The 23,190-nt window shown below is 37.7% G+C and overlaps 1 protein-coding gene across 1 annotated transcript in view; it reads left to right on the plus strand.

Annotated features, from left to right (window-relative positions):
• Positions 1–23,190, plus strand: part of LOC101351062 (dynein heavy chain 11, axonemal) — a 334,378-nt gene that overhangs the window by 109,247 nt on the left and 201,941 nt on the right. Inside the window, exons 30-36 of the mRNA XM_023732310.1 lie at positions 3,495–3,633; positions 9,894–9,986; positions 11,481–11,675; positions 12,555–12,632; positions 14,992–15,124; positions 17,505–17,632; positions 19,139–19,287. Of these exons, the coding sequence (XP_023588078.1) occupies positions 3,495–3,633; positions 9,894–9,986; positions 11,481–11,675; positions 12,555–12,632; positions 14,992–15,124; positions 17,505–17,632; positions 19,139–19,287 (915 nt within the window). The remainder of the gene's footprint in view (positions 1–3,494; positions 3,634–9,893; positions 9,987–11,480; positions 11,676–12,554; positions 12,633–14,991; positions 15,125–17,504; positions 17,633–19,138; positions 19,288–23,190) is intronic.

Below are 23,190 nucleotides of genomic sequence, written 5' to 3' on the forward strand. Positions count from 1 at the left end.
GGGGAAATACCTCCGAATGGAATTCCTGGGTCACGTAGCCAATGTATATTTTGCTTTATAAGAGTCGGCCAATCAAGTTTCCAAAGTGATTGCACCGTTTTACACTCCACTGGCCATGTATGAGAATTTAGTTGCTCTGCATTATCATCAAAACTTGGTATTGTCAGTCTTTTTCTTTTTAGCCAATCTAATAGATGTGTTGTGATATATCACTGTGGGTTTAGTTTGCATTTCCAAGATGGCTAATGATATTGAGCATCTTTTCATCTGCTTATTGGCCATTCCAGTACTTTCATTTGTGAAATGCCATTCAAATCCTTTTCCCATGTTTAAAAAATGTGTTGTTTTCTTATGCTGAGCTTTTAGTATATATATACTAACACATATATTGTTGTGTGTCATTGAGTCAATTCCGACTCATAGCAACCCTGTAGGACAGAGCAGAACTTGCCCCATATGGTTTTCTAGGCTGTAATCTTTAGGAGAGCAGATCGCCAGGTCTTTTCCCCACAGAGCTGCTGGTGGTTTTGAACCACTGACCTTTCGGTTAGCAGCTGAGCACTTGACCTTTGCACCACCAGGTCAATACACACACACACACACACACACACACACACACACTCTAAAAACAAAACAAAACCGGTTGCTGTTGAGTTGATTCTGACTCATAGCAACCCTATAGAACACAATAGAACTGCCTCATAGGGTTTTTAAGGAGTGGCTGGTGGATTCGAACTGCTGACCTTTTGGTTAGCAGCCAAATGCTTAACCATTGCACCACCAGGGCTCCTATATATATACCAACAGTTCAAGATAGCTATGTGCCAGGGCTCCTATATATATATATACCAACAGTTCAAGTTAGCTATGTGTGTGTGTGTTTTTATATATATATATATATATATAAAACGATACATGGTTTGTCTGAAAATGTATTTTTTATTGTGGTCAATATATATGTAACAAAACATTTGCTATCAACATTCTTCACATATAGAATTCAGTGATACTGTGTTCATCGTATTGTGTACCCATCGCATTCATTTTTGAAGGATATTTTTCTGGATATAGAATTCAAAGTTCACTTTTTTTCTTTCAGATTTAAAAGATGACGTTCTATTTTCTTCTGGCTTTTATTGTTTCTTAAAAATCCTTTTTGTTATTATCTTTGTTCTATTCTATATGTAATATGTATTACCTCTGGCTGCTTTAAAATTTTTCTTTTTATATTCTAGTTGTCAGCATTTCCATTGTGATATGCCTATCATGTGGTTTTCTTTTTGTTCATTTTGCTTGGGATTTGTTGAGCTTCTTGGATCTGTATATTTATAGTTTTCATCAAATCTGGAAATTTTTTTATCATTTTTTTCTTCAGTTTTTTTCTGCTATCACCTTACCTCAAAAAATCTAATTATATATGTATGTTAAGCAATTTGATTTTTTTCCCACAGATCACTGAAACTCTCTTCGGTTTTCTCCATTTTTTTTCTTTATGCTTCAGTTTGGATAGTTTACTTTTTCTTTTAACCTTCAAGTTCCCTATGTTTGTTTGCTTATATTTCTTTGGTAGTGTCTAATCTGCTGTTTAGCACATCGGTAAATTTTTTTATTTCAGATATTGTGTTTCTATCCTAGAAATAAATATGATTACAGAATATTTGTTTGAAATTGTACACCTTTCTAGTATTTGTACATTCATAACCTAACTCATCTCATAAGTGTTTCCATTTGGGTCTTCAAATTTGAGATTGTTTTGTGAAGTTTTTATAAATTTTGTTTAACTAAGTTCAGAATTATTTAGTGTGCTATTACTGGTTTCAGCAAAGTTTTAAGAAAAATTTGGATGATGAAAATATTATTCAGGAGTGGAGGCCATGTGCATGAGCCTTCAGAGTATCCTTATTCCACCAGTTACCAACCATGTGACCTAGGGCTTGTTGCTTTAACTTCCCTGAACCTCAGTCTCTACCTGTGTAAAATACAGATAATATGAGTAACTCCCTCATCAAGTTGTGAGGATTAAGGGAGAAGAGTGCATGAAAAGCTTTCTAACACTCTATATGGTATGAAGTAAGTGCTTAGTAAATATTAGTGGTCATAGTTAATACAAGTATAAAATAAGTAAATCTGCTAGTCTTTACTGTATTTACTCTTCATCATTACTTCATCTCTCATGGGATGAAGAGTAAAAAATGTGGGAAAAAAATAAGGGGCCAGCTCAGATAGAAGAGATTTTCAGTAACTAGATCCAAGAAGACTCAGGAATGTTTGTTGTTGTTAGGTGCTGTCGAGTCGATTCCGACTTCATAGTGACCCTTTATGCAACAGAACAAAACACTGCCAATCCTGCACTATCCTCATAGTCATTGTTATGCTTGAGCCCATTGTTGCAGCCACTGTGTCAGTCCATCTCATTGTGGGTCTTCCTCTTTTTCGATGACCCTGTACTTTATCAAGGACGATGTCCTTCTCCAGGGACTGGTCCCTACTGGGGAATGTTTAGGTTGAAAAATTAGAAAGGTGTAAAGTAGACTGTAAATTATATTTGCGAAAACTGGTGGGTGAATATTATTAGAATGCATGTTTAAGAAGTCTGGAAATACTAGCCTTATTTATTTATTTATTTGCTGTTGTTCCTTCTTTGTGCTTGACTTCAGTTAAGTGGAATTTTTTCAAACATTGCTGTTAATGACAATTGTCTTTGGGGGATGACTTTTTGGAGATGGAGTAGAAAGGGATTGAAAAGCTGTATTTTTCTACATTTTCATCTTAGAAGTCTGTCCAAGTTGGTCTGCTAGAAGTGACTCATACTAGCTTATGAGAGCTGATGGTTCAAGTCTCATGAATTTTGCAAGCCAGTTGTTAAACTCAGCCATTAATAAAGATTAAATTATATAAACTTTCAGTTAAATACATTATATTAAAAATAAAGGTAATAATTGCTCAAAAGTCATCACTTCCTAATTAATTTACTAAATTTTACTGATATTTATGCTCTTCAGTTATTTATTTTATTGTGCTATCACACATCTCTTTCTAACTGCATGGTTATAGTGATGTCATATTGGTAGGTTGAAATCGACCATGGTGGAAGTATTTGCCATGGAAACCAGCAAACATTATTTTTTGGAGAGCCCATTGTTAATCATTTACCAGCACACCGTTGGCCACTAGTGAAGGCTGGCCCCTCGCACAAGAACTCCCTGCTCATATTTCTGCACTAAAGTTTGCAGAGTGTACCCACAGGTTTTATTTAAACTGCCATAACAGGGCTTCTTCCATTTTTAGACTTTTCATGTTTTTTTCTATATCTCCAGTAACTAATTGGACGTTTTTTAGTTGAAGTGAAGGTTCTTGTTAGCTGTGATTGACAGAGGTAATTGGGACCTGCTTGGGAATGGTTGAATGTTGGTACAAATTAATCACTTGATTTGGGCAATTTGTACTTATTAACTTACCACGTTTTAAAGCTCAATTTTGTATTTACTTTTTAGACCCTGTGCTATGGTGGCCCCTGACATTGAGCTAATCTGTGAAATCATGTTAGTTGCTGAAGGTTTTGTGGATGCGCGCTCATTAGCCCGAAAGTTCATTACATTGTACAGGCTCTGCAGGGAGCTTCTCTCCAAGCAGGTAAGGGGTCTGTTTGTTACTTTTTCTTGATTTTCACGTCACATTAAAACAGCTTTGAAATGTGGATGCTGAGTAATTTATCATTTAAATTACAGTTAGACATTAGGGATAATTTTATGTTTTCTAAAAAATGTTAAAAATCTGTATCTTACAGTTCTTAATATTTTTCTGAAATTAAATTGGAGACCTTTTGATTCTAATGTTTTATTTGTATTTAATACCTCTTTGTCAATGTCTGTGTAGCTTTCTTTAAACTTTACCAATGCTATAATTATAAATGGAACTTTATGATGCCTCCCTTTCTTGATAAAAATATTATTTTCTAGTGAGAGAGGGAAGGAATGTGGCTAAGAGTCAGGGAAAGCTGGCTTGATTTTCTGAAGGACACTTCAAAAATGCTAACTTGAATTTTTTCGCATTTGTTGTTAATCCTTTATTTGAAGGTAGGGTTGGCTTTTTTTTCCATACTTTTGCTCTACAGTTTCCTAGTCCCTGAAATGGGTCAAAGTTAACACACTCTCTCTGCATCCTCTAATCATAAGCTTCTTGCAGATTCAGCAAAGTTGCTGATGTGCTACAAAAATTACATACATATCACATCAGTATTTTTAAATTCAGCTTTGTGGTTACCTTTGACATTGAGTCCTTTGGTGGCCCTTCATTAATTCCTGGTGACATTGTTCTGTAGCTGTTCCAGAATGAAAGTATTAAGATAGCACAGCTAGAACCACCTAGCTACTTGTGCTGCCAGATGCGCTCATTTCGAGTGGCCCATTATTGGGATGAGATTTGAAGTCTAAGAGACAAATTCATGTTGTCGTATTAACAGCTATGAATTTACATTTTTTGGTAAATCACGTCAACTTTAATATTATGGAGAAACATCGATGACAGTGTTATGTACAAAAAGTAGATGTGATCTAAAATTTGTATGTTTTATGGTATATATTTTATATACATATAAAATGACTAGAAAATATATTGTAATTTTTCTGGCTGTTTCTGGGTGGTAAAATTATGGGTTTTTTTTTTTTTTTTCATTCTGCTTTAAGTGAAAGTTTACAATTCAAGTTAGTTTCTCATACAAAAATTTATACACACATTGTTATGTGACCCTAGTTGCTCTCCCTATACTGTGACAGCACACTTCTCCTTTCCACCCCGGATTTTCCGTGTCCGTTTAACCAGCTCCTGACCCCCTCTGCCTTCTCATCTCGCCTCCAGACAGGAACTGCCCATTTAGTCTCATGTATCTACTTGAGCTAAGAAGCACACTCTTCACCAGTATCATTTTATGCCCCATAGTCCAGTCTAATCTTTGTCTGAAGAGTTGGCATCTGGAATGGTTTTAGTTTCAGGCTAACAGAGGGTCCGGAGGCCATGTCTTCTGGGTTCCCTCCAGTCTTAGACCAATAAGTCTGGTCTTTTTACTAGAATTGGAGTTCTACAGCTCACTTTTCTCCTGCTTCATCAGGGACTCTCTGTTGTGTTCCCTGTCAGGGGGGTCATTGTGGTAGCCAGGCACCATCTAGTTCTTCTGGTCTCAGGCTGATGAAGTCTCTGGTTTATGTGGCCCTTTCTGTCTCTTGAGCTAATATTTTCCTTGTGTCTTTGGTGTTCTTCATTCTCCTTTGCTCCAGGTAGATTGAGACCAATTGATGCATCATAGATGGCTGCTTGCTAGCTTTTAAGACCCCAGACGCCACTCACCAAAGTGGGATGCAGAACATTTTCTTAATAAACTTCGTTGTGCCAGTTGACCTAGATGTCCCCTGAAACCATGGTTCCCAGACCCCCGCCCCTGCTATTCTATCCCTTGAAGTGTTTGGTTGTATTCAGGAAACTTCTCAGCTTTTGGTTTAGTCTAGTTGTGCTGACTTCCCCTGTAGTGTGTGCTGTCCTTCCGTTCACCTAAGATAATTCTAGTCTACTATCTAGTTAGTGAATACCCCTCTCCCTCCCTCCCTCCTCACCCTTGTAACAATCAAAGAATGTTTTCTTCTGTGTTTAAACCTTTTCTTGAGTACTTATAATAGTGATCTTATACAATATTTGTCCTCTTGCGACTGACTAAATTCACTCAGCATAATGCCTTCCAGATTCCTCCATGTTATGTTTCACGGATTCATCGTTGTTCTTTTTTGTTCTGTAATATTCCATTGTGTGAATATACCATAATTTATCCATTCCTCCATTGATGAGCACTTAGGTTGTTTCCATCTTTTTGCTATTGTGAACAGTGCTGCAGTGAGCGTGGGTGTGCGTATATCTATTCGTGCGATGGCTCTTATTTCTCTAGGATATATTCCAAGGAATGGGATTGCTGGATCGTATGGTACTTCTATTGCTAGCTTTTTAAGGAAGCACCAAATCGATTTTTAAAGTGGTTGTACCATTTTACATTCCCACCATCAGTGTATAAGTCTCTCCACAACCTCACCAACGTTTATTATTTTGTGTTTTTTGGATTAATGCTAGCCTTGTTGGGGTGAGATGATATCTCATTGTAGTTTTGACTTGCATTTCTCTAATGACTAATGATCATGAGCATTTCCTCATGTGTCTGTTAGTTACCTGAATGTCGTCTTTGGTGTAGTGCCTGTTGATATCCTTTGCCCATTTTTTAATTGGGTTATTTGTCATTTTGTTGTGGAGGTTTTGTAGTATCTTATAGATTTTAGAGATAAGACACTGATCGGATTTGTCATAGCCAAAAATGTTTTCCCAGTGTGTAGGTTGTCATTTTACTCTTTTGGTGAAGTCTTTTGATAAGCTTAAGTGTTTGATTTTTAGGAGCTCCCAGTTATCTAGTTTCTTTTCTAGTGTTTGTGCATTGTTACTTATGGTTCATATTCTGTTTATGCCATGTATTAGGGCTCCTAGAATCATCCCTAGTTTTTCTTCCATGATCTTTATTGTTTTTGATTTTATATTTAGGTCTTTGATCCATTTTGAGTTAGTTTTTGTGCATGGTATGAGGTACGGGTCTTGTTTCAGGTTTTTGCAGATGGATATCCAGTTATGCCAGCACCGTTTGTTAAAGAGACTGTCTTTTCCCCAATTAATGGACTTTGGGCCTTTGTCAAATATCAGCTGCTCATAGGTGGAAAAATTTATGTCTAGATTCTCAGCTCTATTGCATTGGTCTATGTATCTGTTCTTTTACCAGTACCAGGCTGTTTTGGCACTATAATAGGTTCTAAAATCAGGTAGTGTGAGGTCTCCCACTTTGTTTTTCTTCTTCAGTAATGCTTTGCTTATCCGGGGCCGTTTCAAATTATAGATACTTTTATTTTCCTCTTCATTCTTATTTATATCCTTTTTTTTTTTTTTTTGAATAATGAGTCCATTTTAATTTTATAATGGAAAAAGTCAGAAGGAAAAAATACATTGAACCCAGGGAACATGAATTTGCAACCACATCTTTCCAGTAATATTTAAACATTTAGTGAGCATTTACTATACTCAAGTAGTGTGTTTATTGCTGACAATGATGAAAGGAGTAAGATACAAAACAAATGAAACAAACAGCCAGATTTCTGACTTCAAATAACTTGCTTAGGAGATTCAGTTTACATGAAATAAAAATTGGAAGAAAATAGAGGATGAAAAGATTATTGGAATTTCAAGGAAAAAAGGGAATGATATTTATGGAACAGGTACCATGTACTATCTTTTTAAAACTTCACAAGTGTACGAGTTAGGTATTGTTAGCCCCATTTTACAGAGGAGGAAACTGAGTGAAGTAACTGCTCGAAGTCCACAGCTAGCAAGTGTTGGCGGCAATATTTGAATTCAGGTCTTTCTAATCCTTTCTAGGACACTTATAGCCAATTACAAGAGGAAGTTGCTGGAAATAAAGGGAAAGAAAGAGTTCTCCAAATCAGAGAAATTGCCTGCATGAGATTAGGGAAAAGAGATCTGTCCAGGACAGAAGAGTTGAGTTAGGACCAGTTCATTGGCACATTTACTAAGCTGCAGGGATGATTGAGAAGAATCACTGCAAGTTTTCTTTTTTTAAAAGTTTATTGTGGTCTAATACATTTAACAAAAAGTTTGTCATTTTAACCATTTTTAAGTGTACAATGCAGTGACATTAATTACATACCCCATGGTGTGCCACCACCATCGCTATTTCCAATGTTTTTCATCACCCCAGACAGAAACTTAGTATACTTTCACCAATAACTCCTATTCCCCTCTTCCCTCAGTCCCTGGTAACCACTAATAAACTTTTGTTCCTATGCATCTGCCTATTCTAGATATTTCATGTAAATGGGATCATATAATATTTGTCCTTTTGTATCTAACTCAGCATAATGTTTTCAAGGTTCATTCATGTTGTAGCATGTATCAGAACTTCATTTCTCTTTCTGGCTGATTAATAATCAGTTGTATGGATATACCATATTTTGTTTATCCATTCTTCTGTTGATGGACATGTGGGTTGTTTCCACCTTTTGGCTGTTGTGAATAATGCTGCAGTGAACATTGGTATATGTACATCTGTTTGAGACCCTTCTTTAAGTCTCTTTTGTATTTATCGCTGGACGTTTTTAGCCAAAGGAATGACAATGAAGTGGTGAAGATTATTTTAACAGTTTTTTGCAATGTTTAATGTTTGGGAAGGTCACTACATCCTCTTACATTGTATTTAGAATTTTTTTTTTTTTTTTTTGGCATCCTCCTTTTGAACTATTATTGCCATGATTTGTCCCCTCAATCTCCTGCCCTCTAAACTCTGGTCTTTCCCCTCGCCTTCCCTCTGGAAGCCTCAGTCTAATTCTTTTGATCATGAGCCACAGTTAAAAAAAAAAAATTTTCTATGGAAACTCAGCACACACATACACATATGCCCAACAGAAACAATAATTTTTACCAAACACTTTATTTGCAGTGCACTGTGGTATGTTTCCTTCTATTATATTTTATTATCCAAAAATGATGGTCAAGACCCACTAAATTGATTTTATTATCCAGTTTTGGATTAAAGACATACTTACACATGTATGCATTGTTTCACTGCCCACAAAACCTTTGTATTCATGTTGACATTAATTCATTTTACTCCTACAACAACCTTGTAAAGTATACCTACTTAACATCTATCTGCCTTTTTATAGATGATGAGATGGAGGTTTGTTGAGAGATGAACCTTCCCACACACACAGCTGAGGGACATTTCAGGGAAGGGCTGTTCCTCTGTGGATTGTAGATGGAAGCCAAAGGGTTCTCCAGAGAAACAGAACCACTAGGAGTGGTGGGTGGGTGGGTGGGTGTGTGTGTGTGTAAACAAATTGGTCATAGGATTGTGGGGAACTGGCAAGTCTGAAATCTATAGGGCAGTTTTGCAGGTTGGAAACTCAGGCAGGATTTATCTAGGAAACTTCAGTTTTTGCTCTTAAGACTTTCATCTGATTGGATGAGGCCCACCCACATTATCAAGGATAATTTCTGTTACTTAAAGGTAACTAATTGTAAATATTAACCACATCTACAAAATAACTTCATAGCAACATCTAGATGTGTTTTTGACCAAATAACTGGGCACCAGAGCCTAGCCAATTAGGCACATAAAATTAACTGTCATAACCAGTCATATCTAATCAGTTGGTTAATTCAACAAACATTTCTGAGCCCCCACCCTGTTCTAAAACCTAGAAGACAGAAGTGAGTAAGCTATGGTATTTGTACTCCAGGAGCTCAGAGCCAATGAGAAGAATCTGTATTAGGGATAAAATGGAAGTTTCAAAGAGGTACTGGTTTATAATTGAATTTTAGTTCAATTTTTACTGTATTGTCAGTATCAGGGCAGGGGCATCTAAATGATTAGAAGTAGAGTAATTAGGATAATTAGAAATGGAAGGTTGGAAAAGGATGGGATATCAAGGTGGTCACTGGACAGCTGGAGAAATGTGCTTATGGTTAGAGGTAAAAACATGGTAGTTTAGCCCCTGTGTTAGCAGGTTTATTGAGAGAAGAGCATGGGAGGTGGTGGAGCCTTGGGCAAACGTTTCATGTAAATGCTACAGAAAGAAGAGATTTGGTGACAGAGGCAGAGAAGCAGGCAAAAGAAGCAGGAAGACACTGCAGGGACACGGTTTTCAGAATTTCAGTGAAGAGATGAAGATACTGTCTTAGATCCTTAACATGTGTGTTTATCTGAACTCTTCCTTTTCACTTTTGGCTTCTACTTGTGGAATGAGAATCTTATTCTCTCATAAAATTTTTGAGAAAGTGTACCTATATTTTGATTTCAGGATCATTATGATTGGGGACTTCGTGCTATTAAATCTGTCTTGGTCGTAGCTGGCTCTCTGAAACGAGGAGATAAAAATAGACCTGAAGATCAGGTACTGCTATGCTAATATGATTTTGTTGAATGAGAAGCTAAATGATTCCATACAAATGAAAGGGTATACCTGGATGGTACATCATGCATAGCATGACTTCTAAAAAAACATAATGCCTATTTTTAAATGTAGGATATTTTGAGGACTGGCATTTCTTATGTTATAAAAGGTCACAAGTGTTCTTGAGTACAAGGATATGAATATTGGAAATAAAATGTGATTTTATAAGTGCTTTTGAAAAATCAGCCACAAGAAGTATTTTGAAGGTTATAATCAGGTAAGTCAGTAATCATTGTTTGATTCCCTATGAGGAACATTTGCAAAACATGATTAATCGAGTTGGGATATTAATCCTGAAAAAGTCAGGGAAGATATAATCGAATGGAAAAAGTATGTACATTTCATGGGTTGTAGGATGGGCATGAAGAATGGAACAGGAAAGATGATTGCCAACACACCAGTGAAATGTTTTGTTGGTTATTCAGAGCTTCTAGGGAAATTTCTCCTGTCCTTCCTGGGGGGAAAAAATAACAGCTGCCTCATGTATTTTTCCTTATTAAATCGTGAGAGAAATGGATATAGATTATTGTATACATGCAATACAGCTTAAGAAATACAAAAAAAAAAAACTATTCCTATGAGATTTTTTTTATTTTAGGAGATTTTTATTATGTGATTTTCTACTTTTCCCATATTGCTCTCTTTTCCTCTTAGTCACAGTTCATGATTAACTCAAGATCTTCTCTCATTTATTTGTTCTCTGGCTGTACTGTTATTGTTGTTGGAACACTTCTGTAGAAGTCATCCAGATTTTTGAGTTACCACTTTTAAAATCTAAAGCCCTCTTTGATTTTCAGTCAGCCCAGAACAAAAAACCCAAACTAAAAATGCTTAGATTTATCATTCTCAACTTTTCAGAGTACTTTGGACAAAACAATCTGATGGGACTGTTTAATTTACATCCTAGAGTTTGTGTATTAAGGAGAGAAGAGCCTCAGACCTTTCTCAAGATCAACAACATCATTGGCAGGGAAGGGGCAGGGCCTCCTCACTGATCCTGTTCTGAAGTTTATTTGTTGTATCTCATGATACGTTAATTTGTAAGCATTTCACCTGTGTAGATAGAACGGAGTCCCTGGGTAGTGCAGGTGGTTCATGTGCTCGGCTGCTAACTGAAGGTTGGAGGTTTGAGTCCACCCAGGGGCACCTCAGAAGAAAGTCCTGGTGATTTACTTCTGCAAAATCAGCCACTGAAAACGCTGTGGAGCACAGTTCTACTTAGACACGCATGGGGTTACCATGAGTCAGGATCGACTCAAGAGCAACTGGTGTAGGTTTGTTTTTTAATACATAGGAAACCATCCTAATAGAGAACAGTATCAATATTTCATGCTTTGGAGAAGAGGATTAAAAATAACTTCTTTAGCTGTTTAGGTGTTGGTTAGACCTTGTATTGACTTTTTAAAATAAAATGTTTTCTATTCTCCTGTCTAGGTACTTATGAGAGCATTGAGGGACTTCAATATGCCTAAAATAGTGACCGATGACATCCCGGTGTTCCTGGGCCTGGTCGGTGACCTGTTTCCCGCACTGGATGTGCCCCGGAGGAGGGCGCCACACTTTGAACAGATGGTCAGGCAGTCCACCCTGGAGCTCCGCCTGCAGCCTGAGGAGAGCTTCATCCTCAAAGTAAAAGGAGCATTGACTTTTCATGGCAGGCTTCTTGATTTTCAGTGAAAATCACTGAAGTTGTGTGCTGATAAATCAAAACATCAGCTTACATTACACTGACCTTAATTTGATCTTAATATGTACTTTAAAGACATTCTAATGTGACAGTCTTTACTAAAGTAAATATAAGCAAATAATTTTAGTTATTCTGTGAGAAGGTGAAAACATAGATATGATTAAGTCATGGCTTTAAATGGTAAGCATACCATTGATTAGTTTATAAAACTTACAGGTTCTTGGTGGCAAGCACCGAAAATTTATTTTGTTCTCTCTTCCCTCCATTTTAGAAAAAGGTGGGAATAAAATCATTAGTACATGCTCTTAATGGGGGAGAAATGTCAACATATATGAGAATAACTTATGAAGATATTACCTGACAAATCAATGGCTTGTACATAGGCCTGTCCAAATTTGGACTTAATGAATAGACCGACATTAAAAATACACAGTAGCATCCATTTTAGATCTTTTAGGGGGTATGTCACTACTCAGTTGTAGATGATGATATTTCATTTGACTGTATGATAATTTGGTTCAGAACCTCATGAAGAGTCATTGATTTTGTAACAGGTAACCCCTACCACGAGCAGAACTTCTCTGCCTGCTTCAGTGACTCCATGAGTAATGTTTAGACATAATTCTCCCCGCTGTGTTTTCTGTGGAGCTCCCGGAGAAACTTTACTTTGTACTTGTGGTTGATTTTAACTTTCCCTGAACATAATGTCACTAGGGGCTGACTTGGGTTGTAAGGAAAGAAAAATTGGACAACAATGGGTAGGTTGTCTTTTTATCACCAATTCATTAAAGGAAACCAGTGACCAACCTTTTGACCTGCAGGTGGTCCAGCTGGAGGAACTATTGGCTGTGCGGCACTCTGTCTTTGTGGTTGGCAATGCAGGCACAGGAAAGAGTAAGGTATAGTCAGCAATTGTTTGCTTTCAGCCATGGAAGGAACATTTGTTTCTTCTCCTTTTTTTTTCCCCCCCTTTGCCTGTTTTCAGTGTTATTTAAAAGAATTTCCCTCAGTGAAGCCTGCCATAATTTTGGGTTATAATCTGAGTCTCTTTGATCAATTGACACTGTTGGCACGGGGGCAGGGTAGCAAATAGAACATTGCATTCACACAGGATAGGTATGCTAAGATGAAGATCGGGCTATCTACACGAGCTATTTAGCACCCTATTCATGCATTTAGATTTATGCCATCGTTCTTTCTGCATCTTTCATTAGTATCGTTATATCCAAACTCTTTTATCCAAGGCAAACATTTTAAGAGGCTGTGGAATAAAATACCTGGCTTACCGAATTTGATGAGCTCTACCCACATTTACCAAAACTACTTTCCTATCTTTCCCAAGCCATCCTTGATTCTCCATCCCACGTCATTAGGAAAAACAACCCCAAATATTTTCCTTCAATATTCCTTCAGAAATATAGCCCTCATCAGGGCCAAAACAAAGCTTAAAAAGAACAGGAGGCAACAAAAAACAAACAAACATGTTTTTGAGATGTCTTTTCACTAGGAGGGGCCCTGGTGGCACAGCGGTTAAGAGCTATGGCTGCTAACCAAAAGGTCAGCAGTTCAAATCCACCAGCCTTTCCTTGGAAACCCTATAGAGCTGTTCTGCTCTGTCCTAAAGGGTCACTATGCATCGGAATTGACTAGACAGCATTGGGTTTATTCACTATGAGGCAGAATCAGTGGGTTTAGATTTTGTTTTGTTTTATCTTGTTTTAATGCTCGGTGCGTTTCGTAGGATTTACTGCATGCAATGATGATGTGCTATGGGTATTATTATCTCCATTTTTAGTTCACTGCTTGATTTTGTTTGGTTTTACTGACAGTTCTGGCAACATACTTATTTTCTTGTTTGGCAGGCAGTATATGCAGAACTGCATGTCTTTTAATTCAGAGTGCTTGCGTATAAACATATTGAGTAGCCAATGACTAAAAATAAATCAAATGAGACTTTAGAGCATGGGTGTATATAGAACTTGCCAGTGTTTAGATCAGAACCCAAAGTGGAGCAATTGTAAAAGGAGACTCTGTACAGGAATTTTTCTTGTGAAAAATGTAATAATTGAAATATTAAAGTAGATAACTGAGAGACCTATAATTATTTTGTTAGAGTAAGTTTCAGATGTAGGCCAGGGTTCAAGGAGGGATAAATTTAAATTCTATAATTTCGAGGAGATTAATGGTTTCTAAAAATATAAGTTTAATATTCCTAAGGCATTCAATTTCTTTTATCTAGTCATCTCTAATTCTGTTCTATTCAACATTTATTTAAGTTGATATAATGAGAGCACTGAAGCTCAGGGCCATGCTATTTAGCAACTTAATCTTCCACAGTATTTGGCAATTGTTTAGCAGTCCTTCAAAACCCCTGTGAGTAGGTCAGGATGATAAATATCTAAAACAAAAGCCATGCCTTTTTAGAGAAAGCAGAAAGTATAGTTGAGATAGCCATTTGGGTTAAGGCATCAGTTAATTAAATGACATACTTTGAACACCTATCAAGTGAGTTCTTATCCTCAAGCCTTCTTTTCCTCAATTATCTAGATCAGAGTTTCTCAGCCTCAGCTGACACCGGATAACTCTTTCTGGTAGGGGCTGTCCTGTGCATTGTAGGATGTGTAGCAGCATCTCTGGCCCTCTACTCACTAGATGCCTGTAACAGAGCCCCCTCCCTACAGTAGTGACAATGTCTGGCCTAGAACCACTGCTGTCAATCACTAGGTCTCAAGCATGTCTGGACCAGCATCATTGGCATCACCTGGCAGCTTGATAGAACTGCAAATTGTCAGCCCCACCCTAGACCCACTGAATTAGTAACTCTGGGGTTGGGTCCAGCAATCTGTGTTTTAACAAGCCCTCCAGGGGTTATTCTTATGCACGCTACATTTTGAGAACGACTGATATAAATAATTCATGAAGGGTGCATTTTATAAGCATGAATGCAGGCTTAATTACATACAGTCTTTGACTTTGTACACAAGACTAAAATCTCAAATGATAAAGTTACTTAATCCAATCTAAATCGTTCAAAGAATCAGGTGAACTGATTCTGTCCCCTTGAGGAATTGTGGGATTAATTTTTTCAAGATGATAATGGAAATTTGCATATGTATATTTCCCCCCATTTTCAATCTTAGTACACACAGAATATCTAGGAATCTCTAATGAGTAAGATAAATACTTCAGAAATCTTTTTCTTTCCATTTGACTTAAATTAGTATTGCTTTTCTCAGCTCTTTTTCTTCTTCTCTTCAGATTTTGAGAACACTGAACCGAACATATGTTAACATGAAACAGAAACCCGTTTGGAATGACTTAAACCCTAAAGCTGTGACAACAGATGAACTCTTTGGTTTCATACATCATGCTACCCGAGAATGGAAAGATGGCAAGTAGTATTTCCCCTTTTGAAGTGCTAAAAATTTCCTTTTTTCTATCCAGAATGCCATTTTTCATTTCAAGCCAATTTTAGTCATAGTCACAGATTTATGTGTGTTTATGTGTCGAGGTTATTGGAAATATAGCAGATCATAACAGCATTTATAACCGTAAATTAAAAATAGATTTGAATAAGTGGTCAGATTTGCATTCAGCATATTCATACTTGGAGCTGTACATTTTATCCAACATCAGTCATGTCAGGGCTCCCTATAAACCAACAGAGAAGTCGACATGAATGCCTCAAGAGACATTTATGAGATACCTAATGAAAAACCCATGGCTGTCGAGTCAATTTCGACTCATAGCAGCCGTATAAGACAGAATAGAACTGCCCCATAGGGTTTCCAAGGAGCGGCTGGTGGATTTGAACCACCAACCTTTTGATTAGCAGTGGCGCTGTTAACCACGCACCAGCAGGGCTCCAAGGTACCTAATAGAAGGTGCTGTTACAGGGGCCAGGTACAAAGGTCCAGGGGTCACGTTTCCTGCCCTGAAAGTAGTTGCAGACAAAAGCAAATCCCTTTGTTAAAATCTATTATTACTTCCCATTTCAGAAAATGTGCTATCCTTGGCCTCATCCTTGAAGCCTCCCTCCTTTTCACACCCTAGATCCAATCTAACAGCAAATCCTATAGACTATGTCTATATGTGTGTGTGTGTGTATATATATCTGCACATGTGTATATATATAGGTGTCTATATATATAGTAGGCTATGGAGCCCTGGTGACACAGTGGTTAAGAGCTCCGCCTGCTAACATTATCTCTTGCCTGTCCTACGACAGTAGTCCCCTCACTGATTTCTCTGCAGTCCATTTTCCACACAGCAGAGGACTTTCTCTGAAATGCTATTTCCCCACTTTCAATTTCCAGTGGGTTCCCATCATCCTTAAAATCCAACCTTTTTCCTTGACCTCCAAGGCTCTATGTGATTAGACCCTTCCCTCTCCATCTCTGACCTCATTTCCTGCTCTATGCCCTTCACTTGGAGAATCTGAGTGGTGGTAAATGTTTATGCGCTGTGCTGTTAACCAAAAGGTTGGAGATTCAAGCCCACCCAGAGGTGCCTTGGAAGAAAGGCCTGGCAATCTACTTCCAAAAAACAGCCATTGAAAACCCTATGGAGCCCAGTTCAACCCTGACACACATGAGGTCGTCATGGATCACAGTTCTACTCAAGGAGTTACTCTGTGCAGCTTACTTCTTACATTATTTAAACGTCTGATCAAATGTCACACCAGAAAACACTTCCCTGATGACCCTATCTAAAGTAGTGGATTCTTCATACTCTTATCTTGCATACACTCGTCCCTTCCTTTGTGGGGCTATCAAGATTTACTCTCTTAGCCTAGTTTCTGTCTTTTCATAAAGGACTGTGGTGGAGAGTGAGTGCTATCTGTTCATGCTGAAAATCTGTGAAAGCAATTCAGATCCATGACCACTAAGAAAGGTTGCTCCTTTATGAGTCACGGTGGCAGATTCTACTAGACACTGTCACCTGTTTTTGCACAAAATACTTCACGGAGGAAACAAAACCTTTTACACACCTGCATTTGAAACAGTTTTACACTCTGTAGTATTACATTGAGTTTGAAAAATGGGTAACTATTAAATACACTACTTACATGAAATGATTAGATATGAAACAATGACAAAAAAGATCATGAATTTAAAATGTTCTATACATCTTGTTAAGTAACAATAACTTAATATAATGCCAATCACCATATTTCTCAAAAGAGATGTACAATGCTTCTGAATGCTTTAGCTCTTGAATTATGCCCCAAGAATATTGTTACAGAAAAATAGAGAAAGGAGAAATAAACTAACATTTGGTCTAAAATAGATACTGAACATACGTACATGGCAAAGAATAATATCTTCATCTAGAATAAGTTGAGTTTTATGTACATTACGTCCTATAAATCCCCACAACTGTTCTTAAAGGAAGCTACTATTATTTCTGTTTGACATATGGGAAGCTTAGTCATGAAAGTTAAGGAACCTTCCCAGGGAAATGTAACTTGCCCACTGGTAAAGATAGAGCCAGGTGTGGAGCTCAGATGTAGCTTGAAAGGCTTACGTACTGCTCACCAGAAAGATAAAAGAGTTCCTATTAGAAATAATAGAAATTTATTTTAAAAATAGATAGCATTCAGCTCTCTTATATATGATGTTAGTTTAACAGGAAGAAAGGCCTGGCAATCTACTTCTGAAAACCAGCCAGTGGAAACCCTGTGAATCACAGTGGTTTGTGCAGTTGTGCACGGGGTCACCATGAGCTGGGGACTGACTCGATGGCAGCTAACCACAACTCTTAATTAATAGGTCTCTTCTCATCCATTCTGAGAGAACAAGCAAATCTTATGCATGATGGACCAAAATGGATAGTCCTGGATGGAGATATTGATCCCATGTGGATTGAATCACTAAATACAGTCATGGATGATAACAAGGTGAATGACATCTCCGTGCTCAATCTTAAACATAACTTGTTCAGTGTATTAACAGTTCCATTCACTTGTTGATATTAATACTAGTTTTCAGTCATTAATCTGGCATTCCTTATGTAATCACTATTTTGATAAGTGGTACTTTTCTGATTAATTCTCTGAATTTCTCTGTTGAACAATTTAGAGTAGTAATACATTCTTCTTGTCAGTATAAATTTAACCTTTAATGAGAGATACATATCTTTTTAAGAATTTAATTTATACAGAGCTTACCGTTTTCTAAGAGCTAAACTAAATTGTTACATCTCATTTTTGATTAAATAAGGAATGCTTGGACAATAAAAGAATGAGTTGTGCAATGTGTTAATTGGAAGAATTTAGCTCTTCAAATTAACCAGCTCCTGTAGGTACAGACTGAGTATAAATGCTTTCCCTAGCATTTTGCTGTGGTTACTCCAGTATTCCCAACAAAACAAAAGGTAATGGTATAGTCCTATGAGGTACTGCTTAAGCTAAGCAAGGTCTATTGTTATGGTCAGGAGAGAGAAATCAGTAATCATCATTACCACAGAATAGAATTAATAACCACTTTAAATTAACAGCGATTAATACTCTCTGAACTAAGAAGTTACTCATTTTAAAGAATAGGTCTTAGATCTCTATACTAGAATGAGTTTCTATAGGACACCCAATTTAAGTATGGTATTTCAGATTCTAAAGAAAGGTTATTTTTTAATGGTATTAGGCCCTTTTCATGTAATTGATTTTTATATTAAAAGTCTAATATTTGGCTTACTAATAATTACCACAGTTATTTAAAGGCTGGTATTAATGAGTCTGTTTTGGTGAGTTTGTTCCTCAAGGATCAGTCGGCTCTTCTCAGGGAGGAACTTAAATCTATTCTGACTGAGTGCATCACCTCTGATTGCTTCTGCTGGGGGAAAGTACTTGTTTTTGTGGAGTCCCAGTGCAAACAGTTAAGCACTGGACTACTAACAAAAAGGTTGGAGGTTTAAACCCACCCAGAGGCACCTCGAAAGAAGGCCTAGTGATCTGCTTCCTAAAGATCACAGCCTTGAAAACCCTATGGAGCACAGTTCCACTCTGAAACACATGGGGTCAGCATGATTCAGAATCAACTCGAGGGCTACTGGTTTAGAATCCCTGGGAGGTGCAAATGGTTAAGCCCTCGACTACCGTATTTTACGCAGATAAAGTGTACCTTTTACATTTGTTTGCAACCGTGCCTAGAAGGCACATGTTATTTGCATAAAAATATGGTACTAGCTGAAAGGTTGGCGCTTCATATCCACCCAGAGGCTCCTTGGAAGACAGGCCTGGCTATCTGCTTCTGAGAGGTTCCAGCATTGAAAACCCTATGGAGCAGTTCTACTCTGTGTGCGTGGCATCGCCATGAGTTGGAACCGACTAACAGCAACCAAGTTGGTAGCATTGCTTTTGCTCACAATTGAGGTCTGCCTGTGCTTCTTGCTTTGCTGCTCCATCCAGGTGCTGACCCTGGCCAGCAATGAGCGTGTGGCGCTGACACCCTTAATGAGGCTTCTGTTTGAGATACATCACCTAAGGACAGCAACCCCAGCTACTGTTTCCAGGGCTGGTATTCTGTATGTGAACCCACAAGATTTGGGCTGGAATCCGTGAGTATTTTTAAATCATGTTTAAAAAAAAAAAAACTAAAAATGATTGAAATGGCAGATGCTTTATAATATGTATTTTACCACAATAGAATTTAATCAATTAATTTTGAAAGCTAAAAATTTGTGATCGTTTAAAGATGGAATTAGCAATTAAGTTAAATTAAATTAATTACGGTGAATTTAAAGGTAATTAGCAACTAAAAGTTGGCAGTTGAAACCCACCCAGCAGACCCATGAAAGAAAGGCGTGGAGATCTGCTTCTGTAAAGATTACAGCCAAGAAGACCCTGTGGAGCAGTTCTACTCTGTAACACATGGGATTGCCATAAGTAGGGGGCTGACTCTATGGCAGCTGACAACAACATACCTTTGGTTTTTTTACCTGAACATTACCCTGTTCACACACCTTGTACATGTTAAGAATTTAGTATTTGTTGAATAAATGGATAAAGAATAATAATAGCTCAATTATTCTCTTTTAAGAACTAGCTATATGGGATCAAAGCAACAACAGCAACTTGAAAGATTAGATAGGAACCTTAGGGGGCAGTAAGTTTATGTTAATGCAGGAGCAACAACTCAGAAAAGGAGGTTGAGAATAGTCGTACTACTCAAAAAATGTAATCAATGTCAGTGAATTGTACATATAGAAATGATTGAATTGGTGTATGTTTGGCTGGGTGTATTCTCAACAACAACAACAAAATTTAAAAAACAGCTCACATACAGTACTTAGATATAAATGTATCATTCAGTCAGCCTATACATATTTGTATGTATATATAATATGAATACATGAAAATTGGTAATGCTTTGATTTAGAGCTGGTTTGTTGTGTCCACTTGCTTACTCTTCAGATGTTTTCCACAAATATATCTTGGTGATCACTTGTCTCCTCCTCCAGCATTTGCATCTGAACTGTAGGAAAGGCTAAGCTCTGCAGGTGAGCCCATGCTTTTGCCTAACAAGCTTCTTAGGTCTGATACATTCTGTTTGCCCCTCCGGGCCTGCTCTCCACCCTTCCTACCCTGCCCTGCACTGCAGGAAGCTATCCTGTGCGGACCACATCAATGGGCCCCTTGCCATCTGGCTTCTGGTTGGGTTTGGCCCTTGAGGATCCCTGGCAGAGTCCTAGGGAGAGAGGAGAGTGAGGTCAGGCTATTTATTTCCCTGGCTCCTTCCATGCAGGGTCACATCAGGATGGCTGTGTTCTCAACTGCAGGTCACAGCTCCTCTTAAGATCTCTCCGTAGGAGTCTTTTCTTCCAGCCTCTGGTGGCCTTCCTTCTCTTGTCCCTGCAGAGACCTGTCACCTTTCCTCTGTTATCACCCTAAGGCAAGGCACTGTCCCTTGCAGGTTCCCTACTCCCTACCCACACCTTTGTAAACAGTTCTCTTATTGATCCTTCCTTATTATCCTCATTTGAGTATGACTTCTGTTTCCTACCAGACCCCTGGCTGATGCTGCTTTTTCTCTTGCACTGATTTGCTCACTAGAAGTCCCATCCCTTAATCTACAACAAAGAAAAGCTATGCGCAGGCTTTTGTGTGTAGCAAAGCTTTGTTAGATTTGGCTGGTAGAAGGAGTGATTTTTTAAAAAGTCTGAAACCGAGAGTTCTTCTTGGGGATAATGGCTCCTTTCTCCAGTGAGGATTCTGACTACCTCCTGGGACCTTTCTAGTGTTGGGATCTCACTGAAGGAGAATCCCCGAGTATCCTCATGTTCTCTCGTTCTTAGTCCTGGACTGTCACGTACCAGAGAGCAGAGGTGGTCTCCTCTCACCCCATGCAAGTGGCAGCTTTCATACCCTCATTAGTGGATATGGTCTGATTTCAGTAATCAGCCATACAGTTCTCAAGGCCTGTACAGTTCAATCTCAATAACAGCATGTGGAGAGACACAGAACTACAGTTTAAATCCCCATTAAAAAAAAATAATAATAATAATAAAAATAATAAGTCAAAGACCACAGTTGGCTAAAGAGACACCTAAATTGTATTCCTAACAGAATTAACTCAATCTTCACCATTAGATTTTATTTTTATGGAGATTTTTATTTTTTTTTCCAAAACAGTGGGTAGATTTTCATTTTCCATGTGCATGATCAAAGTTTCCATCCAGATTATTTTCCAAAATAACGGGAAGCTGCTCTAAAGGATATTTTTATGCTTTCACCTCCCACTGCCAGAAACTTTCGGTAAACCACAAATGGCTACCTCAGGTTGGGAGTAGTTTTTTCATTTCATATTTACTGGATACGTAACGCCTTATTTATAGTGTCATAATATTAATCACACAATAGCTTTATGTTTATTAGCGTATTTAATCCTCAGTTATCTTCTATGATCAATGTATTTATTAAGCCCATTTTATAAACCAGTATTTGATGTCTCAATTTTCCCCAACTTTTTATTTTAAAGTGTTCAGGACTATATAAAAGTTGAAAAGGTAGTAGAATGTACAACCATACACTCTTTTTCTGGAGTCACCAAATGTTTCCATTCTACTACATTTCCTTTCTCTCTGGCTACCTAGACATACATACATTTTCTACTCTTATTTTTGTTTTTTTCGCTGAATTATCTGAAAGTAAGTTGTAGATATTAAGACACTTCGTCACTAAGTGCTTAAGCATTTATCCCCAAAGAGCTGTTCTCCTACATGAACACAGAACAGTTAACACACACAGAAGTTTATCCTTGATACAATAATATCTAATAAGCAATCATTTTTTCAAAATTTTCCAGTTAGCCCAGTAATGACCTCTGTAGTTTTTTTTTCTTTTTAATCCAGCATCAAAACAAGGATCATACGTTGGATTTACTTGTCATGTCTCTGTTGTCTCCTTTAATCTATAATATTCCCTCACCTTTTTCTTTCATGAGATTTAATTTACATTTTGTAAGAGAGCAAGCCAGGGGTCTCAAAGGCTGGCTCATTGGTGGTTGCAAAATGGTGATTTCCTATTCCAATCTTTCTATGTGTATTAACTGATATTTTTCTGTAAAGAAGAACTTTTCCTCCCCTTACCTACTACACTTTCTTCCTTTTCTTTCCTTCTTTTTTCTTTTTTTTTAGGGAGTATAATTTCAATTTTCAATTCGTGGATTTTTGTTGTTGTTTAAATGGGTTAAAATTCATTACCAACGTTATTCTTTTGGATACTCAAATTATCCTGATTTTGTCAGCAGGAGCCCCTTCAAGCCAACTCCTCCTGTGTTCTTTTTACTTGTTCTCCTAAGTCTTTGAGCACTTTTCTTTCTGGCTACACAAGATGCTTCTGGCTTATCTAAGACTTTTCTTGCCCCAGACCTGAATCAGCCATTTCTCCAAAGAGCCCTGGTCCCTTTTATTATTGTTGTTGTTAGGTGCCCTCAAGTCGGTTCCAACTCATAGCAACCCTGTGCACCACAGAACGAAACACTGCCCGGTCCTGCGCCATGCTCACAGTCACTGTTATGCTTGAGCTCATTGTTGCAGCCACTGTGTCAATCCATCTCATCCAGGGTCTTCCTCTTTTTCACTGACCCTCTATTTTACCAAGTATGATGTCCTTCTCCATGGACTGATTTCTCCTGACATGTCCAAAGTATGTAAGACATAGTCTTGCCATCCTTCCTTCTAAGGAGCATTCTAGTTGTACTTCTTCCAAGACAGATTTGTTTGTTCTTCTGGCCGTCCATGGTATATTCAATATTCTTTGCCAATACCACAATTCAAAGGCATCAATTCTTCTTCGGTCTTCTTTAATCATTGTCCAGCTTTCACATGCATATGATGCGATTGAAAATACCATGGCTTGGGTCAGGTGTGCCTTAGTCTTCAAGGTGACATCTTTGCTTTTCAACACTTTAAAGAGGTCTTTTGCAGCAGATTTGCCCAATGCAGCGTGTCTTTTGATTT

The sequence above is a fragment of the Trichechus manatus genome, unplaced genomic scaffold, assembly GCF_000243295.1.
Source record: "Trichechus manatus latirostris isolate Lorelei unplaced genomic scaffold, TriManLat1.0 scaffold00050, whole genome shotgun sequence".
Taxonomy (NCBI): Eukaryota; Metazoa; Chordata; class Mammalia; order Sirenia; family Trichechidae; genus Trichechus; species Trichechus manatus.